Raw genomic sequence first — 27,662 nt, 5'->3', positions numbered from 1 at the left:
TACTATTACGATGGCAAGATCAGTTATAATTATAGGACGTACAGGTACGATTGAAACAGCATAAATAATAAAAAAAATACTTTTAAAATATAAAATAGCAGTGAAATTTACAGGTTATTTTGTTCACACTATAATACAACTGACAAAATTGTATTATAATGGGAAATGCATAAGTTATGTGAAATGAAAACCATATTTTCAACATTTTTTGATTCCATTAAAATTTTTAAGGCTATCAAATTATTGGAAGAAATGGTCAAAACATTAAGTTTAAGGTCTTTAATTAAAGCTTATCAGACAATCTTTCAAATACTGTTTACTGGAGTTGTCTATCAGTTTTAGTTTTAATGTTATATGAACTTCAAGAGAGAATAAAAACTGATTTTTTTGAAAACTCGTGGAAATTTCAAACAGCCATAACTTCACAACTATTCAAACGATTCAGCCCATCTTTGAACTTGATCAAGATTATCGCCTATAGAATAAGTGTGAAAAATTCATTAAGATCCGATAAGCACTGTAGGTGCAATCGTAATGACAAGACCAGTTATAATCATACGTCGTAGAGGTACATGTGATACATCATAAGTAATAAAAGAAATACTTTTAAAATATAAAATAGCTGTGAAATTTACAGGTTATTTTGTGCACAATAAAATACAACTGACGAAACTAGACTATAATCGTACATGCATAAGTTATGTGGAATGAAAACCATATTTTCATCATTGTTTGATTCTATTAAAATTTTCAAGGCCATCAAATTATTGGAAGAAATGGTCAAAACATTAAGTTCAAGGTCATAAATTAAAGCTTATTAGACAAGCTTTCAAATACTTTTTACGGAAATTGTCTATGAGTATTAGTTTTAAAATTATATGAACTTGAAAGTGGATAAAATGTTTTTTTTTTGAAAAATCGTGGGAATTTGAAACAGCCATATCTTCTAAACTAATCGAACGATTTAGCCCATCTCCGAACTTAACCGTGGTAATCGCTCATAGAATAAGTGTAAAAAATTTCATTAGCACCCGATAAGGATTCTAGGCGCAATCGTGTTCTCAAAACTTGGTTCTATTACATATATATATATATATATATATATATATATATATATATATATATATATATATATATGGGTCATTCCACCAAATAAAATTATTTTTACGGGGCGACCCTCGTCGATTTGGTTCAAACTTTGTGGAGTCGATCTATATATTAAAAAACAAATTCTCTGAAAATTTGAGCCTTTTATTTGCAGCTGTTTCAAAGTTATGATTTTTTGAATTTTTTAAAAATTTTTGTTTTCAACTTTTTCATTAATTTTTTTGAAGGAAAATTTTTTTTTTTCAAAATGAGCACATAACAGTTTTTCATAGAAAAAATTCTCAGCTTTCCAATAAGAATATCCATTTTTTATTTTATGTTACACAAGACCTTTTAAAATTCGATTAAAGACAAAAAAACGATTTTTATGACTGTGCGGCGCTTGATACATCTATCTTGATATTTTTTTCTGAAAGCTGAGACTTTTTCCCAAAAAATATGTGATTTTCACGATGTGCATATTTTTTGTTTGAACAAAATTAAATAAAATATAAACTCTATGATTAAAAAACGTTAATTCTTATTTGTTTTGAGGATGTTGATACATTTTTAACACATATATATCTTAAGTTATCAAGAAGAGGTGAGATAGTGCACTGCTTGTGTTTCTTTCACCGTTTTTGACTCCAAGTATCGTACGTCTAAAACATTTATTTTCTATAAAAAGTCATCATTCCCTGATTAAACAAAACGATTTGAAACGATTTGTAATGTTAAATGCCCATAAAAAGGGTGATTCAAAAGTATTCAAAAGCATTAAAAAGTATTTAAAATTTTTTTTCCAATCGTTTTGAGTCGTTTCTTTTAATAAGGGTTGATTATAACAGTAAAATCAACGCTGGTAGAATTTTGAATATCCGGATGTATAAATTTTGTGGTGTGAGGATATGTTTTCAGGTATGTATCTGCAGTAAAGCTCTAAAAACGAAATTATAAAACTATTTTTCATGATACCAGCATCAATGGTTCAAGTCTAGGAATCAGTAATTTGAACTTTGATTCTTGAGTTTTGTTCAATAGTGATTTCAAACTATTGATGTCATCTGCGTTAATGACAGTTCTGACTTTGTAATCAAGTTTTATAAAAATTTGTGTACATAATAAATAGTATTTATGGTTTCTGTTTAGTTATAAATTGCAAATCATAAGTTAGGCGTACACTAATGGTTGATCACACCATTGGTCTTAATATAACTTGATTCTAACTAGCTGCTGACACTGATAATAATTTTCAATGCAGGTAATCATGAAAAAAATAGTGTGTAACACTAAATGAAACACGACTTCAGATTGCAATTACTGTCAGCTTTTGCCTACGGCTCGGGCAGCCTACTTTACTTTCGTCTGACATCGTTTCATCTCTTGCCACACAATGAACTATTACAGTTTGATAAAACTATAAAATCAATGACTTGCATTTAAATAATTATTGATTTTGTTCAAACAAAAAATATGCACATCGTGAAAATTACATATTTTGTGGGAAAAAATCTCAGCTTTCAGAAAAAAATATCAAATTAGATGTATCAAGCGCCGCACAGTCATAAAAATCGTTTTTTCGTCTTTAATCGAATTTTAAAAGGTCTTCTGTAACATAAAATAAAAAATGGATATTCTTATTGGAAAGCTGAGAATTTTTCCTAAGAAAAACTGTTATGTGCTCATTTTAAAAAAAAAAATTTTTTTTCAAAAAAATTAATGAAAAAGTTGAAAACAAAAATTTTTAAAAAATCCAAAAAATCATAACTTTGAAACAGCTGCAAATAAAAGGCTCAAATTTTCAGAGAATTTTTTTTTTAATATATAGAACGACTCCACAAAGTTTGAACCAAATCGACGAGGGTCGCCCCGTAAAAATAATTTTATTTGGTGGAATGACCCATATATATATATATATATATATATATATATATATATATATATATATATATATATATATATATATATATATATATATATATTGTAACATGAGAAAAATTCGACATCGACCCGTGGTTTGAAAATTATTTGAAATAATAAATAATTATCCGGTGAGCAAATTTTAGTGACCTCTAGCATCGAAAATTCCGACTTTGACCGAGCAAACGATCCAACGCATTGATTGTCAATAACCGACAATAACCGACTCCGTGAACAAGTGAACAAGCCGAAGCCTCGGCCCGAAAACCTGAACAACGTGTTCTAGTGAATTTAGTAGTGAACAAGTGAACCGCGTTCGTGTAATAATTATTAATTAATAATTAATTACGCGTAAAAATTATATGATCGTGCAATTTAACGTGTTACCGAAATAAAATATTATTTTATATTTTATTTTATTTCAATCGAGCAATTCTGAGAATCACGGATTATCTGTGTCTCATTCGCAACAGCAGTCTTGTCACCTCGACGTGTAAGAATACTCTGACGTCATTCGTCTAGTATTTCGTTAATACTTTCGCTGTATGTGTGTCTCCAGACAATAAACGTATTTTATTTTATTTTGATAACCGAATGTGTTTTCCCGAGCAATGAACTAATTGTGTTTTCGACCAACTACGATTTTTTTTTGATAATTTTGTTTATATCGAGTCAAGCCGACAACGGCATTTATATTTTTTTGTAACCGATAACTTTCTTTGTGATACCGATCAATTTATTATTTTGTTTATTTAATATACGATTGATTATTTTGTTTAATTCCGATCAATTATTTATCGTAATCTTAAGTGCCTGACCTTTCCCCGATCCACCACCCTGAGTCGACATTTTTGATAATTGTTTATTTGGTGATTATAAAGTCACCTGGCGCCCAACTTAATTATTTTTGAACAAGGTAACCAAAAACAGTAAGTGTATTCGGACTTCACTCCGGTAAATCCCCGGTGGTGAAAAACCCGTTACAATATATATATATATACATATATAAATTTTTCAACGAATGGTATTTTCGAACTCTACTCAACTAATTATGATAGGTTGTGACAAAATTCCTTGAAAAATCGACCATGAGGACAAATACAATACCTAGATTTTTAAAAAAATCTTCCTAAAGAAAATAATAATAATACTAATAGTAATAATAATAATAACAAAAATAAAATCAAAATAAAAAAATACGTAAGAAAAAAAATTTTTTTTTAAAATTAATTATTGATGAAATAATTGAAGGCAATATTCTCTTGATGCAGATTACTGTTTTTTTGGATCAATGCAATACAGCAATTTGAAACAATTTGATTTTTTATTGAATCAATTGCAAGAACAGTTTCAACGGACCTACAAAAACATTACTTTCAACACTAAAATTCATTTGCTTTAATAAAATTTTGATTTAACTGAAAATTCATACTTTCAATCACCTTACAATTTACTTTGAGTGAAATTTTTAATTATTTTATATAAAACAAAAATCATTATTCTATCAAAAGTTTCAATGACTTGAACTAATTTCTATTTTTTTTTAAATGAAAAAAGTTATTGAGTTATATCAAATACTATAGAGTTAGCTCAAACGACTTGGTACCTTCCCTCAAGAAACTCTCAGTTGAAGCAAAATATACTGTCAAACGTAGAGGGCGGTAGGCTCAATCGCTTGACGCGCTTGGCTGTATCCAAACGCACGGAGAACTTGAGCCAAACGAATATGGTTTGACGTTAGGAATCTTTTTAGGTAGATTTTTTTAAAAATCTAGGTATTGTATTTGTCCTCATGGTCGATTTTTCAAGGAATTTTGTCACAACCTATCATAATTAGTTGAGTAGAGTTCGAAAATACCATTTGTTGAAAAATTTATATATGTATGTATATATATATATATATATATATATATATATATATATATATATATATGTAATAGAACCAAGTTTTGAGAACACGATTGCGCCTAGAATCCTTATCGGGTGCTAATGAAATTTTTTACACTTATTCTATGAGCGATTACCACGGTTAAGTTCGGAGATGGGCTAAATCGTTCGATTAGTTTAGAAGATATGGCTGTTTCAAATTCCCACGATTTTTAAAAAAAAAAACATTTTATCCACTTTCAAGTTCATATAACTTTAAAACTAAAACTCATAGATGATTTCCGTAAAAAGTATTTGAAAGCTTGTCTGATAAGCTTTAATTTATGACCTTAAACTTGATGTTTTGACCATTTCTTCAAATAATTTGAGAGACTTGAAAATTTTAATGGAATCAAAAAATGTTGAAAATATGGTGTTCATTCAACATCATTTATGCATTTCCCATTATAATCAAATTTCGTCAGTTGTATTTTATTGTGCACAAAATAACCTGTAAATTTCACAGCTATTTTATATTTTAAAAGTATTTCTTTTATTACTTATGATGTATCACATGTACCTCTACGACGTATGATTATAACTGGTCTTGTCATTACGATTGCACCTACAGTGCTTATCGGATCTTAATGAAGTTTTCACACTTATTCTATAGGCGATAATCTTGATCAAGTTCAAAGATGGGCTGAATCGTTTGAATAGTTGTGAAGTTATGGCTGTTTGAAATTTCCACGAGTTTTCAAAAAAATCAGTTTTTATTCACTCTTGAAGTTCATATAACATTAAAACTAAAACTGATAGACAACTCTAGTAAACAGTATTTGAAAGATTGTCTGATAAGCTTTAATTAAAGACCTTAAACTTAATGTTTTGACCATTTCTTCCAATAATTTGATAGCCTTAAAAATTTTAATGGAATCAAAAAATGTTGAAAATATGGTTTTCATTTCACATAACTTATGCATTTCCCATTATAATACAATTTTGTCAGTTGTATTATAGTGTGAACAAAATAACCTGTAAATTTCACTGCTATTTTATATTTTAAAAGTATTTTTTTTATTATTTATGCTGTTTCAATCGTACCTGTACGTTCTATAATTATAACTGATCTTGCCATCGTAATAGTAATTACAATTATGATCTCATACTAATTAAAATTTCTATACTTTGTTTACGTAAAGGTTAGTTTAGTACATTATACCTATATAATGTTTTGTCAAATCAACTATCTGAAGTTCTCTATCGAAAATAGTCGTTGTCTTTTTTTACTCTCACTCTTAGAAAACGAGCCTAATTTCATATCATGACTATACACTAACATTTATCACAAGATATGTATGTATGAAACTTTTTATATAGATTAATCGGAAAATCTTCCTTCCATTTCGGCTGCCGAATGGCCTTGTTTTTACAGTGTATATATATATACAATACAACGCGCCTTGTCATCACGATAGCGCCAGCAATTCTTAACGGATCTTAATGAAATTTTATACACTTATTTATTGGACGATTACCTTGATCAAGTTCGAAGATGAGCCCAATCGGTCGATTAGTTTGGAAGTTGTGGATGTTTGAAATTGTTTCTGATTTTCATAAAAATGAATTTTCTGGCTTTATCCTAAAATAACTTTTGAACTGAAAATGATAACTCAATTCTGTAAAAAGTATCTCGAAATTTGAACGATTAGCTTTAATTTTCACTGTAATACTTGATTATTCAAAACATCTTTTCTAACAATTTGATGATATCGAAAATTTCACAAAAAATCAAAAAAGCATATTTTTGCAGCTTACCCTTTTAATAACTTCGGAATGATATGACATTCCTCAATTCCTTGAAATATTCATGTTGTAGCTTTAAATATGTATCTTATTTGATATAATAATCATCGTTTTTTATTATTTATTAAATAATTTTAGGTTATGCCATATCATTTCGAAGTTATTAGAAATAACATATAAAATTGTTTACACTACCGTAACGTATTTTTAATTCAGTACTTTATTTTTTATGAAGTTCACCAAATTTTTTGTATCTAAATAAGAAATCTACCTTTTCATTCCGGGTAAGGCCGGATAGCTCTTTTATTTTTTGTGCATTTAAAATACACGTAAATTAAATTACTTTTTTTATAACTTTCTAATACTCAGTTGCGTTTCATGATATCAAGGCGGTTTTGGTCGCAAATTGTAGTGTATTTGGTGTTCTTCAAAAGTGCCCATAATTACTTAGCTGTAATGCCAGCTGTTTCACTTGTGTCTGTTGTGGAACTCATTTTTCCTATGAAATTGACGTTTATTAGCTTGCAGAACATAAACCAATGAAAGTACATGAAAAATGTTAATAGAAATTTTATAGGAAATTTTATTCCCTTCGAAGAAAGTCTTATGAGTCAAGTCGCTAAAGTCCATAGTTTCTGAGTTATAATCATTTTAATAATTTGAAAAATATAATATCAATTATAATTTTTTTTTTATATTATATTTTTCAAATTATTAAAATGATTATAACTCGGAAACTATGGACTTTAGCGACTTGACTCATAGGACTTTTTTCGAAGGGAATAAAATTTCCTATAAAATTTATATCAACATTTTTGATGTACTTTCATTGGTTTAAGTTCTGCAAGCCAATAAAGGTCAATTTCATAGGAAAAATGAGTTCCGCAACGGACACACGTGAAACAGCTGGAATTACAGCTAAGTAACTATGAGCACTTTTGAACACCAAATGCCCTACAATTTGCGACCAAAGCCGCCTTGATATCATGAAACGCAGCTGAGCATTAGAAAGTTAAAAAAAAAGTAATTTAATTTACGTGTATTTTAAGTGGGAAATCTTTGAAATCAAATGGCAAGTACTTAGCATTGGAATTAAGAGCTCATATTTGGTGAGAATTTTTTTTTTCGATGTAGATTGAGATTTTGCTTGAGGACTTAAAAAAAAAAAACTTTTGCGGAAATGAATCACCCTAATGTAAATATAGATATATATAAATAATATGTATGAATGTGTAAACGTATGTATGTACGTATGTATATGAAGAATTAAAACTATAATTGCCATAGTTTTGATTTGGTCCACTGATGTGCTCAGCGATTTTATTTTGACGCTGCCAATGCATTGAAAAATATCATAGTTTTACGTATGGAAGAACGAGCGAGTTCAATAACAAAAATAGACATGTGACAGCAAAAAAGAGAATAATAGCTACTAGGATAGCGAGTAACGAGATCGGAAAAAATAATGATAAAGAAATGGTAGAAGAAAAGGTAAAAAGAATGAATAAACTCGCCTGGCAAGGCAATACGGAGATGTAGCTACTGGGTCCAAGCACGTCGTTAAAACCCAACCCGGGGCTACGGAATCCCCTGGTCTCGTCTATTCCCCTCAACGTCGACGTCCTCTTGACGCTTCTACTTTATTCCCCTTACTCTGCTCTGTATAGTTACTTGCTTCGACTATTGTTTCGTCGAGTGCAACGTAAAAGACTTCAAGACCCCTCATTCCCCTCACTCTACCAGCTATTAAACTCGTCTTGTCGCTCGTCCGTGGGCTATCACGCCTCAAAAGTTAGAGTTTTAAGTGATATCTTAAAAAATATAGGTATCGTTTATTATTATATAATGTTAGTTATTAATACTATTTTCAATCGAAACAACTAGTTTGATAGATTAATTAACTTTCCATCTATAAAATTTGAAATTTTCAATGAATTCGAAATTTATGATTTTCATGCAAATTCAGAAAACTCAATTACAGAAATTTAAATGTTTGAGAGAGATTAAAGTTATTTTAGATTGTTTTCGCAATTAAATCTAAGTAATTTTGTATGTAACGACTGCTAAGTTCAGAATTTTTCTTCCTTATATATAAATGTAATTGTGGAAAATAGGAGCATATATTAAATTTCTAGTAAGCTTTTATACAAAAATAATCATCCGTATATCTGAGACTTGTGACCACCATTGGCTCCTTTATTTTGTGGACTTGGTATCCATTTGCTCTGTTAGTACGAGAAAGAGAGAGAGTAACGAGAATTCGTTTCTTATGGCGCAAAGAAGAAGGCACCTGAGAGTGAATCCAAAATAGAGCTTTCTTGGAGTAAGATTTTAGTAATCTTGGTTTTAGATTTTTCGTGTGATTGGTCAGAGAAAGTCCTAATACTCAAACCAAGAGTTAAAATTTTTTTAAATTAACTTCTTTTATTTCAAGTTCAAGTTCGTACTGATTATTATTTCAAAACATCATAGTAATTTAATGAAGTGTATAAATTTCTTGAACCAATTATTTTTATTTCTTGTTTCAAGTAAGCAAAATACTTAGGTTAAGAAAAAAAGCTTATTGTACCAAGAAATGCAAATTCTTAAAACAAGCAATTATATTATCGGACTAAGTATGAACTGTGTATTTGCTTAGTAATTGTTTTCTTAATTCAAGAAATAATTTCACTTCGTTCAAGAAATTTTGGATTTTTGTTCTGCCCGCTGAAAAATTTCTTGGTTAAAAAAAGTTATCTTCAATCAAGAATTGTTTTTTCTATCAATGATAGAACGCGTATCTTTTCCATTGCGTGCGCTGCAGTTGATTCGGTTGTCCCCACTCTATACTTTGCACCCTGCCAATAATATTCCAGTAAAAGTCGTATAAGATTCCTGTGAAAATCCTATAAGATTCTTTATAAAATTTGTTTTATTTTCATACACGGACTTATTACATGACCCTTTTATGAATTTTTCGTACACGAATTAGCGGGTGGGTAATTATTTTAAGCATTATTCAGATGAATTCTTCTATTCCTGTATCTCCTCTTATTTTTAACTATCTTAAATTATCTTGACAAATTATTTGATTAATTTATGAGTCATACATGATTGCTGTAGCTTTCTTCAATTACGCAATGAATGAATTGGATGCATTGGCTATAGAATTATATGTTAGAGCTCGAAGTTTAGAAATGTGATGCTAACCTACTGCGGCGTAATCAATTTGACGTGCTCCCTCACTTATTGTATGATTCGCAAAATTATTGTATCACAGTGGGTATCGCAACTTTTATGATGATGATATCTTACACACGCACTGATCCAAACTACATCGAACATTCACACAATGGCGATAGTTTTCCTGTTCGTTATAAACAAAAAGCTGAATTACAGTTGACCTGGTGGATACGCTTGAGAACTTTGAATGCATTGATGAGAATATGGTTTTTAGATCTCCAAGAACTAGAGTAAAATCAATGGCTTTTTTTCCTTTGAAAATTTTCAATATTTATGACAGTGATGAATTCTGCTTGCATTATTAAAAAAAGCATGCGATTTACGTATCTTTAATTTCTATCTTAATATTTTCAATTCACTATTACTGTGTAGGGGAGGGTAGGGCAAGAAGGCCCCCCTAAGCCGGTTATTACTTTTTGTGGCTTTCAATCATCACATCACTTTACTTCTGTCCTATTTTGCTGAAACTCTGAAAAATTTTTTTTTTCTCTGGGGCAAGAAGGCCCCCTCCAAAAAATAATAAATTTTTTTTTTTCAAATTGTTTTCAACGTTAAAAATGTATTTCTTTCTCTTCACAACTATTGTTACTTTTATATAATTTATATTAATCAAAAAATATTTCTTAAGGTATAATAAATCGTTCCCCTACAATTAGATTTATTACTAATTGTTATTTAATAAAAAGAAAAAAAAATTTTAAGACGATGCATCGGATTTAATCAATTCATGTGCTGTTTAGGTTCATAATTTAGTCTTCTTCAAAAGGCCTAGCGACACCCCGAGTAAAAACAGAATTCCACCGCACCACCACCGCAACACCGCTGCACGGCTTTTTAAGCGCCGCACCACCGCTGCACTACAGCCGTGACAATTCCGATTATTTTATAAATGCCGCACCACCGCCGTGACAACCCGAGTAAAAATGAAATTATTATTTTTACGAAAAAATCATAAATTTTTATCGACCGCCGCACCACTACCGCACCATACCGCCGCACCACCGCCGCACTATAGCTGTGATATTTTGTTGTAAATTATTTTTGATTAGTGATTTAAAAGTGGTATATTCTTTTCAATCTCATATAGCACAAGTAAACTTAGAAGTCACTGTCGGTAGCGTAGTCTAGTCGTTAAAGCGTCGGTCTTTCGTGCGTAAGGTCCCGGGTTCGAATCCTACTAAATCGTGTGCGTTTGGTTGATATTTATAGCGTTTTTTCCCTAAATTAAAAATTTCTACTCAGTTAGAAATTAATTTCATCACAAATCTGATTGATTTCCGCATCATCAAAAAAAAAAAAAACTACTAAAATTGAGTACGTCTTTTTTTTTAATTTAGTTGAAATTTATATACATGGCTATGTATATATTGAAAATTTTAATGTATGGCCATATATAATTCACTTTTACCGGACAATTAAATTTCTCTCACCATAAACCGGGTAAATTACTTAATTAATCATAAGATATTTTGGCATATAAAAGCCATTTTTTTGTGAAATCGGGGTTATGCTTAAGCATTGGTGCGGCGGTCGTGCAGCGGTTGTGCAGTGGCGGTGCGGCGGTGCTGGCAGAATACATTTTTAGCGTGCGGCGGAATAGTCCGCCAAACGGCTGTGGTGCAGCGGTGGTGCAGCGAAGAGATAAATCTTTAGTCGTCACGGCGGTGGTGCGGCAGTAGTGCAGCGAATAGATAAATTCTTTAGTTGTCACGGCGGTGGTGTGGCATTTATAAAATAATCGGAATTGTCACGGCTGTAGTGCAGCGGTGGTACGGCGCTTAAAAAGCCGTGCAGCGGTGTTGCGGCGGTATTCTGTTTTTACTCGGGGAAAGAGGAATGATTAAGTTATCTTTGAATACTTATGTGATCACGAAAAAGTATTTTCATACGAGTATAGGAGAAAAATTCTGAAGACCTATTTTTTTTTTGACGCAAAAAAAAAACAGAGCGTTCTGTCAATGAGCCTGAGCACCGGATGGCAATTGATAATCACGTAATGTGTTCTCCTCCCGTAACCCTTTCCTTTCACCATTTTAACTTTTCTTGTAAGTTGCTCAGTTTTCGAGATATTTGCGATTGCACAACTTGCCCCTATGATCAACTAGCCCCTCCCTTTCCTAATTAGACGAAAAAAAAAATAATTTGTTTTTTGATCAAATTTTCATGGGAGCCTTCTCACTTCGGTCTTCCCTACTTCCCGAAAGTTATCTAAAGTCAGCGTAACCTTTTATTTGTTATATTTTCATGGTCTTGATCATTTATCAAGACGACTATTAAATATCAATGTACCTAAAGTCCAAATGTTTCTTGAATCCTAAATATATCGATGGCGCATTAATAGACTTTGCATAACCATTATACTTGAAACTATTTAAGTGGGTGTTACAATTTTGAAATGTACATGTACTGGGGCGTGATAATCAAGAAAATAAATGAAAAACCGCTGACATACTATATATAAAATATAAAATAAATTAATAGAATGGTTGAGCAAAATTTTTATTTAAACAAACGAATTCATCCTTTCCTTTTTTTACCGTAAAAATTAATCGATTTCCGACCTGAGTTTTTTTCAGTCCCTAACTTTTAAAAAATTTTTTTTTTATCTTAGTCTCGTTGCCTAGTATCACCTGCCTACCTTTTAGCTTCTATATTCGATCTCCCACTCTTCCGGAGTGTAAGAGGAGCTACATACTCTTAGTGATAGGGGATGATGGTAGTGGTAGATTCAGCGGCTGCGCAAGTATGTCCAGGCTTTGTAAGTGCAAGCAGTCGTTGCTCGTGGGTGCCGGGAGGTAATAGACATTTACCAGGATACCCGCGAAAATTTTCTGCTCGATACGATTAAAATGAATATTTATGGAAGTTTTGGTGTTATTTTCACTCAATACAGTCAATAATTTATTATTTCAATACGTTTACTTCCGGGTGAGCTTTTTTTATTTTGATTTACATTTATGTTTACGGTTATACTGATACAGACCTAGTGAAGTAGAGGTTCACACGATACTGAAGAAACGACGGATTCAAGGATGCTTATGAGCTATCTCATCATTGCCGGTAAGTCGTCATTGTATTATTTTACATTATCTAAATGATTTCATGCTAATTATTTATTAAAAAGTTTTGTCTCATCGCTTTGAAAATAAATAGATCATGACACAATAAATAAAATATTGATTTTTTTTTCTTCATTTCTAAATTTCTACAGAACAAGTAAAATTTTGTAAGATTAATCATTATTATATAGTAGAAAAAAAAAATGGAAAAGACGTGGATGATAAATTCAGTTTTTTAATATCAGCTCTCTCAAGCAGAAAAAAGAGAATGAAAAAAGTTATTCAAAATGATGGGAATATTCGTCTGTCACATAGGTTCTGCTTTAAGCTCTTCACGTTTTCCGAGTTTTTTTTTTAGCTTGAATGCATAGATAACGAACGTTGCATAAAGGAAAATAATAGGAAGCGAATAAAAAAGGTGCTTAAAAATGACAATGCGTATTTAGAAAAATACCATAATGAGATCAAAAAGTTATTGTTTTTTTTTTTTAAAGAATATTGATTGGATGCAGGTTTTAGGATAATATAAAATCTAATGGTAAACCCAAAAAAAAAAGTTGATGTTTAAAGTAAATAATAGGTTCATTATGAGGCGATGTCTCACTATAGATGACAATATGTAACTATAAAGTGTGATTTATCAGACCTTAACGAAGTTTTCATTAGTCGAGTATTATTAGCTCACCGTAAAAACATTCATTGAAATTTATTAACAATACATAGACGACAAATAGGTAATTCTAAAAGTAATCATAATTTTTATTTAATTCAAAAGCCAGCTAATTCGATATATGTTAGAAAGTTCAGTTTTCTTATTTATTAGAGAATTGTAAAGAAATTAAATTATTTATTAATTAAGGTAAGAGACCTAATACTCGATCAGGGAACTAGTACCCGATCACTCCATGTATTTGTATATCTATAATTACTAAATTCTACTACATATAGATATACAAATACATGAGTCATCAGGTACTTGGTCTCTTACCTTATAGACAGGAATTATAAAGTTTACTATCATTTCAAAAACTTGGAATTCCAATAGATGTCAACGTTTTGAGATCTGAGGAACCGTTTCTGACGTTTTTCGGGTACACGGAAAAAAAATTCTAGTTAAATTTACAATGCTAACATCGTAATTTGTCCTATTAATTATTGTATTGGTAGACTAGACTATTCACATCGTAATTTTTACGATGTAGGGTTGGAAATTTCATTTAAGAAATAATACTTCAGACAAACAATACGAAGTCTTAAGCTCTTTAATATAAATTACGATGTAACATCGTAAAATTTGAAGAGAAATTTTAAATAAAAGATTAAAATAATAATCGTTCGGCAGTTGGATTCGAACCCGAATCCTTTCGAGTGCGAAGTGTCCGACGCCTTGGACCACTCGGCCACTGAGCGGCCTACACTATATGTTGTTTTTAAGATCCATATAAACGACTTGCGGAGGACCCAGTTACTATTTAAAAAGTACGATGTAACATCGTACTTTTTATAGCTTTCATCGTATTATAACAGAGGCAGCACTGTAATATTTATTTTGTTAAAAAGTAAATAGAAATATTAAATGTACGAATAAATATAGTTTTTAAAGTGTCATTTTTATTCATTTTTTTTTACGATGTTAAATTGTAATTTTTGCAGTAATTTTTAATCCTAAAAGTCTTTGTTAAAATTACGATGTTAAATAGTAAAAAATATAACCCACATAATAAATTTTGATATAAAACATTTAAAAATTGACATTAATAAAAGTCTAGTCCGAGATTACGATGTTAACATCGTAAATTTTGGTAGAATTTTTTTTCCGTGTAGGTATCAGTAAATGCACGCTTGCGCGGGTGTGTGTGTGTGAGTGTATGTACGTATCTGTACATGTTCAGCTTTAGCGTATTAAATTTCACGGAGAAATACCTGACGTAAACTTACGATAATCAAAGTGATTTGTAGGGACTTAAATCAACTCAATGGTTCAAATTAATAAGTTACGTCATTGTTAAGATATATACCCGACTAGAAAAAAAAATTGTAAGACCTATTGGGATCCAATTAGGTTCCCAATAGGGAACCCAATGTTGGGATGTAACGCATAGCCCAAGATGATCCCAATCGGGTCATCCCTATTGGGTCCCAATTGGGTATACCCAACTGTTTCCCAATTAGGCATACCCTATAGGGTTTCAATTGGGTACACCCTACAGAAACTTTAGGCCAACCCAATAAAATCCCACTAAAATCCTAACATAAAAAAAATTTGCTTGAATAAATTTTTTATTCAAATCCTCTCATTTTAGAACAATTTTTTTTTTTATTTATTCAATTTTCGTTATTATTGTTAATTTATATCAGTATTAAGTAACAAAAAAATATTAATTATTTCACAAATTCTCACTTTGCACGAGACATAATTTTTATAACCTATATTCACTATACTCTATAGCACTTTATTATTATTTTTATCAATTATATTGCACGGTATTGTAACTGTAAAGACGTCACTGCCCAGGTAGGAATCGCCAAGGCTGACGATAGGCCGAGCCTTGGCCCTGTTGTCACTTGCCAAGCTTCGGCAGCTGACCATTGGCCCAAGCCTCGGCCAGGGCTTGGCCCAATGGTTTGATTACGTTAAGCCAAGTCTTGGCAGCTAACCATTGGCCCAAGTCTAGGCCGAGGCTTGGTCCAATGGTTTCATTAAATTAAGCCAAGCCTTGGGTAGTGACCATTGGCCCGAGCCTCGGCCAGGGCCAGGCCCAATAGTTAAATTTTTGTTAAATCGAGTCTTGGCAGCTGACCATTGGCCAATGCCTCAGCCTGGGTTAAATTTTTATTTAATATTAAAATTATCAACTTTGCATGTATCTATATATATGTATACAGAGAAGACCAGGGCATAACGGTCTACCGAGTATACGATTAATATCAAGAGTTGAAATTTTTTAAAAAGTAAAATTATTCGATATACAATAATTTTCATTTAATTAGTTATTGCTATGCACAAAACTTTAGTTAACATGAAATTTTTATTTTTGGCGGGAAAAATGGGGTATACTTTAAAAAAGTTGAAAAAAAAAATTCTGAAAGTTGATCAAATTTCATTAAATTCAAATTTTTTATATGTAATATACATAAAGAAAAATTACATTTCACATCATTGGTGGATACAAAGGCACAAAAAAATTTTTTTTTGTGGGGCAGAGAGGCCCCTCTCCAAAAAATGATAATTTCTTTTTTTATTAAATTGTTTTCAACATTAAGAATATATTTCTTTCTCTTGACAATTATTTTTGGTTTTATAATACTCAAAAAAAATTTTTTTAGGTGTAATAAATCGTTTCCCCTCGATTAGCTTAATTACTAATTGTTATTTAATAAAAAATAACAATTCGATATTTTTTATTTGTCATTATTGTGAACCCAAAAAACGTGTTTTTTGATTTTTTAGATTACAGATTATTTTGCATTAAATTATTCATTTATATCAAATCATAAAATTACAAATTGATAAAAATATGTCATTACTCATCAGACAATTTTAAGTTCATTAAATAAAACTACATTTCACCTCATCATTACGATCTAATATTTCTGAATTAAATTGTATTTAAATAATTAACAAGCAAAAAAATCATGATTATCTGGACATCAGATTTAGCACAGTGGATAGCGTCCCGGCCTAGTAATCAGAAGGATCTCAGTTCGAACCCCGGTAGCCCCCAAATAATTTTATTCGTTATTTCCCATTAATTCAGTAATTAGTTAATTACAATTCAATGTAACGTCGATAAAAGTGTGATCAAACTTTTTTTCAATTATATTTATTAATTTAAATAATAACATTTTAGATCGAGCATTGGGTGAGCCTTATATTTTTTGCTTCCCGAGGTTTGGCCGAGGCTTGATTTTTTGTTTCCCAAGCCTTGGCCAAGGCTCAATTTTTCGTTTCCCAAGACTCGGCCGAGGCTTGATATTTTGTTTGCCAAGGCTGGGGACATGGTTATCATCCAAGGCTTGGACCAATCCTTGGCCTAATGCTCAGCCAAGGCACGTGCCAAGCCTTGCATAATCCTAGTGACGCTTGGTCAAGGCTTGGTCCAAACCTTGCCCAGTTGTTCTTTCCTACCTGGGTGGCGTTAACATACACAACTATTCGATTTTTATTTTGACATATAATAATATATAAGCATATGAAAGTAGTAGATATTTCATGTGGATTATTGTTCCCTTAAAGTTTTAGTTTTTTTTTAAGTTTATAATTAAATTTATAATCTGCGAGAGATCAAGAATATGTTTTGCTGTCATTTAGTTTTTCTTTGTTTATTTTTAAGGTTTAATCATTTTGTTGTTTTTTTTTTTTTTTTTTTTTACATAAAAATATATAATAAAACGCAAATATTTTGCATTTAAAAATTATTTTTAATTTTTAAAAGTAAAAATTTTTTTTTTTCTCATAAATTTCATGTTTAGTTATCCCAATATGTTCCCAATTATTCCCCAATTGGGTAAGACCAACAGCTAGTTATTAATTTTGACGTTGGGTCGCCCCAACAAGTTCCCAAAAATATCTCAATCGAGCAAACCCATTGTCGAGTCATTAATTTTAGCATTGGGTTTTCCCAACAGGTTCCAAATCCTATCCCAATTGGGTGAACGCAATCGCAATTTTTTATTTTCAAGTTGGGCTTACCCGATATGATCCCAATCATATTCCAATAGGGATAACCCTATCGGGCTTGCCCCATCAATACCCAATGGGGTTCCAATTAATGCTTGGGGATAATTTCTAGTCGGGATATTGATCAAAAAATTGCTTTTTCACTATTCATATTGTTTAAACATCCTGTAATCTACTGATTTACATAATTTTGAAATTCGATTAAATGTAGCGCGATTCAAGAGAGTTCATTAAAATTCTGTTTTTAATGAATTTGGATATTAATAAAACAAATCATTTACGAGACATTCTACGAATAATATTAATACAACAATTTTTTAAATCATTTTGTTTACATTATTGTGGCACAAGTTTATAACGATGTAGTGAATTGATGACACGATGAAAGTAAATCAAAGTGTCGACAAGCTTTCTAGATAGCAATATGACGTCTTGATGAATTTCTAATGAGTTCCTATTCATGATTTTGACGCCCGATTCAACATCTTAACGAAGTCTTTAAGAAGTTCTTGAGATGTCGAATACACCACCTAGTGAACTCAATGAAATATCTTTAAAAGAGTTACTTTTTCTCACTTCGCAAATGAAACTTCTGTAAGAATTCATTTTTTTGAGTTCATAAGGATTTCTTAGCCAAGAAGTCATGGATAGGACTTTTTTAGGACTTCGTATTTGTGATCCCTGTCCAAAAGCTCCCATAAAACCCACTCAAATGGGTCAAAAACCGCATAGAAACTATTACAAGTCTATTGGTTTTTATGCAGTTTTCGATTCATTTTAGTGGATTCTTTGGGAATTTTTGAATAGGGATGTGGAATAAAATTTTTTGGTAACTTGAAGAATTAATGAAATAAATTTTTAAATAGCATTTAGTATTTGATATATATTGTAACAAGAAAACAGTACAATCAAGATATAAATTGCATATTTAGGACATAAAACATATATTTCTAAAGAGTCACATTGTTTTTTTCATTAAAGATTATGCTTTCTTGTTTTCGATTATGTAAAAAATCGACATTCATGTAAAATTAAAAAATTTCATGAAATATCTATGACAATTGACCTTGAAAATCGAAAAAAATTTTTACAGTTTACTCAATAAATAGTTATAATGAATCTTTAGATAATTGATCAAAAACTTTCTTTTCAGACATTATTTTCTGTTATTGAATAATATTTTTAATTAGAGGAAAATAATTTAATCAAAAACTAGTTTACTTCATTAGCATTCTTATGATGACGATAACTGCAAATGCTGAGGAAGAAAGATACGTTAAAAATAAAAAATGTTATAATTTTTTTGTTATAACTATCAATTCATAGTAATTTAGTAAATTCTAGGTTAGAGTAAGCGAATAGTATTTGGGAAGAATGCGCTTGCGCATAATAATTCCACATTATAATAGGAAGGCAAATAAAGATGACTTGAAGAGTTCATACGTCTGACTTCTATATATTAAGTCAGACCAATTAATACTTTAAGATGTCACGGCGTCTTAATTTTAAGTTGAGCTCCATAAACAAATTTAAAAATTACAGTGAAAGCTGTAATATTTCTTGGTCTATACACACAGAAAAAAATCAAACAATTTTTGGTAAATTTGAAAAAAAATTTACAATCCAAGAAAGTTATCTCGAAACGTTAAAAAAAATAAAGTTTTTACAAAATTCAAAGTAAAAATTACAACATAGTATTTAGAATAATAACTTCCGTTGATTATAAAAATTACTGCACTCGAGATAAAATTTACTCGCGACGAAATAAAAATTATAGTATATTAATAATTTTTACTACTGTAAATATTAGTTAACGCGCTTTGTTAAAGATCTATTCTGGCGAGTAATTTTTACAATTCAGGTAGTAATTTTTCAATCTAGATAGTAATTTCGTCCCTATGGGGTGCACTTCTACAAAATAATAATCATCATGCACGTCGGGAGACACGTAGGGGAGGGTGGGGCCCCCCTGAAATTTCGATCAAAAAAAAAATTTTTTTTTTTCGTCTAATTACTATAAATCCGATATATTTGCGCATTTTTAGCTCTACGCATGACACCTGGGGCAAAATGGACCAACCAAAAATTTTGAAAAACTAATTCTTTCAAATTTTTGTCGTCAAATTACAAAAAATTTTATACATTAATCCATTTTTCGGCTGATTCTCTATAGCTCGGGCAAATTTGGCTACGAAAAATATTCGAAAATAATAATTTATTTTTTAAGTGATAAAATTTTTAAAAAATAATGCAAAATGATCTATATAATCTAAAAAATCAAAAAACATGTTTTTTGGGTTCAAAATAATGACATATAAGAAATATAGGATTGTTTATTTTTTTTTTATCAAGTAACAATTAGTAATTAAGCTAATCGAGGGAGAACGATTTATTACACCTTACAAAAATTTGTTTTGAGTAGTATAAAACCAAAAATAGTTGTCAAGAGAAAGAACATATTCTTAATGATGAAAACAATTTAAAAACAAAAAAAAAAGACCATTCGGCAGCCGAAATGGGAGGAAGATTTACCAATTAATCTATATAAAAAGTTTAATACATACATATCTTGTGATACATGTTAGTGTATAGTCATGAAATTAGGTTCGTTTTCTAAGAGTGAGGGTAAAAAAGGACAAGGACTATTTTTGATCGGCAACTTCAGATAGTTGATTTGACAAAACATTATAGAGGTAATGTACCAAACTAACCTTCACGTAAACAAAGTATAGAAAATTTAATTAGTTTGAGATCATAATTGTAATTGCTATTATGATGGCAAGATCAGATATAATTATAGGACTACAGGTACACGGAGAGAAAAATATCGCCAGAATGACTATCCAATGTATCCTCAAATGACGTATCGTCAGAATAACGATTCATATACCTAATTTAGGAATACTCTCATATTAATTTAATAATCTATAGTATCGATAGAATAAAGATACGTATTTGGGTTAGGTTAAGTATTCGTTTATTTAATTTACAATACGGCGAATAGCCTTTGTAACGATATGTAGTTTCGTTGATATAGGTATATGTATCGCCAGCGTGAGGATCCGTATAGCTAAATTGGCTATACGTATCATCGTTCTCGATTGCGGGACGACTAAATACAGAGTTTGCGCGATAGTCATGTCAGCGATTCATAAAATGCTTAAAATAAGGATACGGATCGTCATTTTGACTATCCGCTGTGAGGATACTCTGCATAGCTAAATTGGCTATACGGCGTATCGTTAAGTAAGATGAATATACAGCATACACGGAAAGAAAATTCTAACAAAATTTACAATGTTAATATCGTAATCGTGGACTAGACTTTTATTAGCGTCAATTTTAAAATATTTGATTTCAAAATTTACTATGTGGATTATATTTTTTACTATTTAACATCGTAATTTCAACAAAGACTTTTAGGATTAAAAATTACTTCAAAAATTACAATTTAACATCGTAAAAATAAAAGAAATAAAAATTACAATTCAAAAACAATATTTATTCCTATATTTATCTTTCTATGTACTTTTTAGTAAACTAAATATTACAGTGCTGCCTCTGTTATAATACGATGTAAGCTATAAAAATTACGATGTTGTATCGTAATTTTTAAATATTAACTGCGTCCTCCGCAAGAGGCGCTCTCATGACTTATGAATGTTTATTCAAATCGTTTATATGAACCTTAATAACCACATAAAGTGTAGGCTCTTCGGTGGCCGAGTGGTCCAAGGCGTCGGACACTTCGCACTCAGAAGGACTTGGGTTCGAATCCAACGTCCGAACGATTATTATTTTATTCTTTTATTTAAAATTTCTCTCCAAATTTTACGATATTCACATCGTAATTTATATTGAAGAGCTTAAGACTTCGTATTGTTTCTCTGAAGTATTATTTCTTAAATGAAATTTCCAACGCTACATCGTAAAAATTACGATTGTAAAAGTCTAGTCCACCACTACAATAATCAATAGAACAAATTACGATATTATTATCGTAAATTTAATTAGAATTTTTTGTTCGTGAATAGCCAGAATAGCGATACGTATACTTAATCTGGCGATATTTTTCTCTCCGTGTACGATTGAAACATCATACATAATAAAAGAAATACTTTTAAAATATAAAATAGCTGTGAAATTTACAGGTTATTTTGTTCACAATAAAATACAACTGACAAAATTGTATTATATAGGACATACATAAGCGCTGTGGAATGAAAACCATATTTTCAACATTTTTTGATTCCATTGAAACTTTCAAAGCTATCAAATTATTAGAAAAAATGGTCAAAATATAAAGTTTAAGGTCATAAATTAAAGCGTATTAGTCAAGCTTCAAAATACTCTTTACAGAAATTTTCTATGACTCTTAGTTTTAAAGTTATAATGAACTTTAAAAGTGAATAAAAACTATTTTTTTTTAAAAATCGTGAAAATTTCAACCAGCCATAACTTCAAAACTATTCGAACGATTCAGCCCATCTTTGAACTTGATCGAGATAATCGCCTATAGAATAAGTGTAAAAAATTTCATTAAGATCTGATAATAACTGTAGGTGCTATCGTAATGACAAGACCAGTGATAATCATAGGGAGTAGAGGTACATTTGATACATCATAAGTAAAAAAAAAAAATACTTTTGAAATATAAAATAGCTGTAAAATTTACAGGTTATTTTGTGCACAATAAAATACAACTGACGAAACTAGACTATAATCGTACATGCATAAGTTATGTGGAATGAAAACCATATTTTCATCATTTTTTGATTCTATTAAAATTTTCAAGGCCATCAAATTATTGGAAGAAATGGTCAAAACATTAAGTTCAAGGTCATAAATTAAAGCTTATTAGACAAGCTTTCAAATACTTTTTACGGAAATTGTCTATGAGTATTAGTTTTAAAATTATATGAACTTGAATGTGGAAAAAAATTGATTTTTTCAAAAAATCATAGAAATTTCAAAAAGCCATAACTTCTAAACTAATCAACCGATTTTTCCCATCTTCGAACTTAACCGTGATAATCACCCATAGAATAAGTGCGAAAAATTTCATTAAGATCTGATAAGAATTGTAGGCGTAATCGTGTCCTCAAAACTGCGTTATATCCCATATATATATATATATATATATATATATATATATATATATATATATTTAGTGGTTGAGGTGATAATATAAATTATTAAAACCAACTAATTAATTTAAAAAAATGTTTTATTTAAATAAACGAAAGTAACACAGTGATTGTAAGTATACAGTAAAAAGAACGAAGCCTGGATGCGTGTATACAATCCCACGGTCTATTACTAATTGTCCCCACCAATGTGGTAGAGATGGATAAATGAATAAATCGATGTTCGACGAAAACTGTCGAATTTTATCGATCGCGTCACCTAGTAGCCCCCATGGAAAAAATTTATATGTTGAATATATTAAAAATATATTTCTACATATAAATCATATATAAACGTAATATAACAAAAATATATGTCAAATATACTAAAAATATAAGCGAATATATGCTACATATAAAAAAAATATAAATAGAATATATATGGAATATATAACTTTTGGCCGATTTTCGTATATATAAAATATATGTTCAATATAATGAAGTTATATGTATAATATATTTTGTATGGATAATCACAAAGGCAGTAAAAGCTTAAGGGGTTAGGGGTAGTCAGAATTTTCAAAAAATCGATTTTTTTTTTTTTGCATTTTCTTAAAGTATAATATTTTAAAAATATTGTGTGAAAATTTGAAGTGAATCCGACAAATTCTTTTCGAGTTATTTAACAATGACCAAAGGACGCTCGGGTGCTACGTGGCATTCGAGAGCAGGTAGCTAGAAACAGCTGCAAGCAACCGACCTTTCGGGTTTCATTGTCATGAATATCTCCCCATTTTAATGTATTTATAATTATATATATATATATATATATATATATATATATATATATATATATATATATATATCCTTCTACATATATTCACAATTTGTAGGTAGTACAAGAACTGAAAAATAATTTTTGGTTGCCAGTATACCTGTAGTCGTTGCACTGATCAGTCGATAGTTTTGTGATAAATTATTTCTCAAGTGAATTAAATTATTAACCATGGGACGTGATTCTAGAAAGGTTTCAAGAGAACTTCGGAGTTCTGAAAAAATTAATAAGTCGCGTTCAGTCAAAAGAAAGAATGTTTTTAATCCGAAAACAGCCGAACGTGATGAAAGTATTCAGAGTACATCTTCTAAAAAATTAAAACAAAACACTGAAGATGATGTACCTGAAGACAGCAGTACTGAATTTCGAATAATAAATTTTATTCAGGTATTCACTGCAATTTCTGCTCTTATAAAATGTAAAAAATGTGATGGAAATGTAGTGTTTCAAACAGCAAGTACACGTGGGCTGGGATTCAAAATTGTAGTTGCATGTAATAACTGTGGAAATGAATATATTCCTTCCTGTTCTTTCGTTGGGCATTCTTATGAAATAAACAGACGTTTCATTTTTGTAATGAGAATACTAGGAATAGGATACGAAGGATTGTGCAAGTTTTGCGGCCTGATGGACATGCCGTCTTTTTTAGATAAATCTACGCATACAATTTTACTGAAACAGATTTTGAATTGTAGTAAAGCCGTCGCAGAAACCTTCATGACGAAAGCTGTGAATGAAGAAAAGCAAGCAATGCCAACAACTGAAAATGAAGATATAAATCATCTAACTGTATCGGGAGATGGAACCTGGCAAAAACGGGGATATACATCGTCATTTGGAGTTTCTTCTATAATTGGCTATTTTACTGGAAAGATTCTTGACATAAACATTAAAAGTGCATATTGTAAGCTATGTGAGTATTGGAAAAAAAAAACAAATACTGTTGAGTTCGAGGAATGGTATCAATCGCATGAAGATGTGTGTTCTGCTAATCATCAAGGGTCTTCTGGGAAAATGGAGGTGGATGCGATGGTCGAAATGTTTTCGTATTCTGAAACTAAATATGGAGTTAAGTATGCCAACTATATTGGTGATGGTGACTCCAAGACCTATTCAGGAATTATAAAATCAGATCCTTACGAAAATACAACTGTAAATAAAAAGGAATGTATAGGGCATGTCCAAAAGCGGATGGGGAGTCGATTACGTACGCTGAAGAGTAAACAAAAAGGTCTTGGTGGTCGAGGTAAGCTCACAGGAAAATTAATAGACAAACTAACTGTGTACTATGGTTTAGCAATACGCCGGCATTGTGATTCTATTGAAAATATGAAATCTGCTATAATGGCAACCTTTTATCACTACGGCTCGAGTGATGAAAAACCGAATCATGATATGTGTCCAAAAGGCGAAGAATCTTGGTGCTCTTACCAGCGCGCTGAAGCAAGAGGAGAGCTTGATACCTTTTCTCACGATTATTCTCCTTTACCTTCTGATGTTTTAAAAGCTATCAAGCCTATATACGAAGATCTTAGTAATGAAAATTTACTTTCAAGATGTGTAGGTGGATTCAATCAGAATAATAATGAAAGCTTTAACCAACTAGTATGGAAAATATGCCCAAAAACGGTAAATACTAGTTTTACTATCGTACAAATAGCTGCATACGTTGCTATGTGTATATTTAATGAGGGTATAAATTCATTATTAGTCTTGATGAATACACTTGGACTTAATTGTGGGCCTAATTCTCATCGGTATGCAGAAAGAATGGATGCTGCACGTATCAAAGTAGCAGATAAGCGCGCTAATGATAACACCCGAGAAGGTCGATTGCAACGTAGGCACCAGCAAATCGATATTTTGGAAGCTGCTATGTCGGCTGAAGAGCTATTATATGGTCCAGGAATAGATGACTCAGTGTAAGTTATTAAATAATTCTTATAATTCGACATAAATCCATAGCAAAACTTTAAATGCGTTTTTCTCAAAACTATGTTTTCTGAACTGGTGATCACTGTAACTTAAAAACTGCTCGGTAGATTTCAATAAAATTTATTGTACTTTTGAAATACATTAAAAACTCGTGCCTGATCGAAGGATTTTTTTTTTTTTCAAAAATTTCGATTTTTTTTTAACAATAAACTGTCAGTTTTTTTCTCGAAAATTTGAAAAAAATTTCCTGAGGCCGCCATTTTGTTAATTTCGAAAAAAAAAAAAAAAGCTTCGATCAGGCACAAGATTATCTATTAATAAAACTAATTTTTCTTGTCCGATTGATTTTAGATGAATCTCCAAGGACTTATGATGATCACCGCAAAGGACTTCGGGAGGAACGGGCTCTACAAAAACAGCGATAACTTTTTGAATTATTAATTTTTTTTTTTGAAATTTTCGTGAAGTCAAATCGAAACGTGTTCTAATAAAGCTATGTTTTTATTTTTGTCAAATAAAGTAATTAACTACAAAAAAAAAATTATTGAAAATCATCATTTTTTCATACCCCTGAGTACCCCTAACCCCTTAAAGAAATATATACAAAATATATTAGCTTTATATTTAAAATATGATTGATAGAATATATTGTAAATATATGTTAAATATATTTAGATTATAAGGAAAATATAATAATTAAATATAACCAAAATATATGTGACATATATTTGAATTATATTAAAAATATAAGTAGGTACCCTGTTTAGAAAATCTCATAGGATTCAATAGGTTCTCATAAATTCCCATAGAGATTTTATAAGAATGAATGAGTTCTATGAGAAGTGCTATAGTTAAGTATAGGGTCTTATACATACAGCTATAAGAATCTATCGGATTTTATAAGCAGGTAGGGTACTTCTAAAAAAAATTATATGCAAATTATAGTAGGTGTATCTATAAAATATAAAGAATGATATATAAACTAAATATATTGAAAATATATACAAAATATAAGCCGAACATATGATTGAAATGTATAAAGAATGTATTTCGAGAAAAATGATTCCAAAATGACTAGGGGGACCTTCGATGGAGTTTTCTTTGGAAAATTTGGGCCTGAAAAGTTAGGGGAGGTAAGCTACAGGGGTACCTAGAAAAACCGATCCAAATTTGTCACGGGTTTTTGTAGGAGTCTTTCTATAAGAAATTTGTGCCTGAAAAAAATAGGGATGGTAACCAACAAAAGTGCCTGGACAAAAAAGTCGAAAATTTTCATAGAAGCCAGGTAATCAGTCATATTTTTTCCAGGCCTAAATTTTGTCTAGAAAGATTCCCACAAAGGCCCCTATGACACTTTTGGAACTTTTTTTGAAGGCACCCTCGCAAGTTACTACTCCTATATTTCTCAGGCTCAAATTTTTGTTACGAAGACTTTAATGACGGTCTTCACGGTCATTTTGGAGTTTTCTTCTCAGAAACCTCCGCTGCTGATCTCAATTATTTCTTTCAGGTTAAATTTCTCCTAAAAAAAAACTTCTACAAAAACCAGTGTGACAAATTAATTTGGACCGGTTTTTCTAGGAATATATTCTTTTTACATTTCAATCATATGTTCGGCTTATATTTTGTATATATTTTCAATATATTTAGTTTATATATCATTCTTCACATTTTATAAATGCACCTACTATAATCTGCATACATTTCTTTTAGAAGTACCTACTTATATTTTTAATATAATTCAAATCTACGTCACATATATTTTGGTTATATTTAATTATTATATTTTCCTTATAATCTAAATATATATTTAACATATATTCACAATATATTCTATCAATTATATTTTAAATATAAAGCTAATATATTTTGTATATATTTCTTTAAGCTTTTACTGCCTTTGTGATTATCCATACAAAATATATTATACATATAACTTCATTATATTGAACATATATTTTATATATACGAAAATCGGCCAAAAGTTATATATTCCATATATATTCTATTTATATTTTTTTTATATGTAGCATATATTCACTTATATTTTCAGTATATTTGACATATATTTTTGTTATATTACGTTTATATATGATTTATATGTAGAAATATATTTTTAATATATT

At 30.3% G+C, this 27,662-nt stretch overlaps 2 protein-coding genes across 8 annotated transcripts in view; both read left to right on the top strand.

Annotated features, from left to right (window-relative positions):
• Positions 1-12,663: 12,663 nt before the first annotated feature.
• LOC130678311 (cell adhesion molecule Dscam2) overlaps positions 12,664-27,662 on the top strand; it is a 235,765-nt gene continuing 220,766 nt past the window's right edge. For 4 of the 6 annotated variants that reach the window (XM_057485474.1, XM_057485472.1, XM_057485473.1 and 1 more), the window contains exon 1: positions 12,668-12,960. In XM_057485474.1, coding sequence (XP_057341457.1) covers positions 12,933-12,960 — 28 coding nt within the window. In that variant the 5' untranslated portion in view covers positions 12,668-12,932. Of the gene's footprint in view, positions 12,961-27,662 lie in introns of all 6 variants that reach the window. The other 2 variants (XM_057485476.1, XM_057485477.1) reach the window with 2 other exon arrangements.
• LOC130678313 (uncharacterized) lies at positions 23,647-26,061 on the top strand. Of its 2 annotated transcripts, XR_008991784.1 has the most exons (3): positions 23,647-25,230; positions 25,313-25,523; positions 25,888-26,061. XR_008991784.1 is itself a non-coding variant. In XM_057485478.1 (2 exons), the coding sequence occupies exons 1-2, from the start codon at positions 23,773-23,775 to the stop codon at positions 25,889-25,891; spliced, it is 1,755 nt and encodes a 584-aa protein (XP_057341461.1). In that variant the 5' UTR covers positions 23,647-23,772; the 3' UTR covers positions 25,892-26,061. The 2 variants fall into 2 exon arrangements, 1 of the variants encoding a protein (XP_057341461.1); XM_057485478.1 differs by having other exon boundaries at positions 23,647-25,523.

This window comes from Microplitis mediator, chromosome 1 (assembly GCF_029852145.1).
Source record: "Microplitis mediator isolate UGA2020A chromosome 1, iyMicMedi2.1, whole genome shotgun sequence".
Classification (NCBI taxonomy): Eukaryota; Metazoa; Arthropoda; class Insecta; order Hymenoptera; family Braconidae; genus Microplitis; species Microplitis mediator.
Note: the sequence above shows the minus strand (reverse complement) of the source record. Positions and strands in the feature narration are given on the sequence as shown.

Excerpts from the sequence above, each read along its gene's own strand:
- LOC130678313 (XM_057485478.1), top strand. The coding sequence starts at position 23,773 with ATGGGACGTGATTCTAGAAAGGTTTCAAGAGAACTTCGGAGTTCTGAA.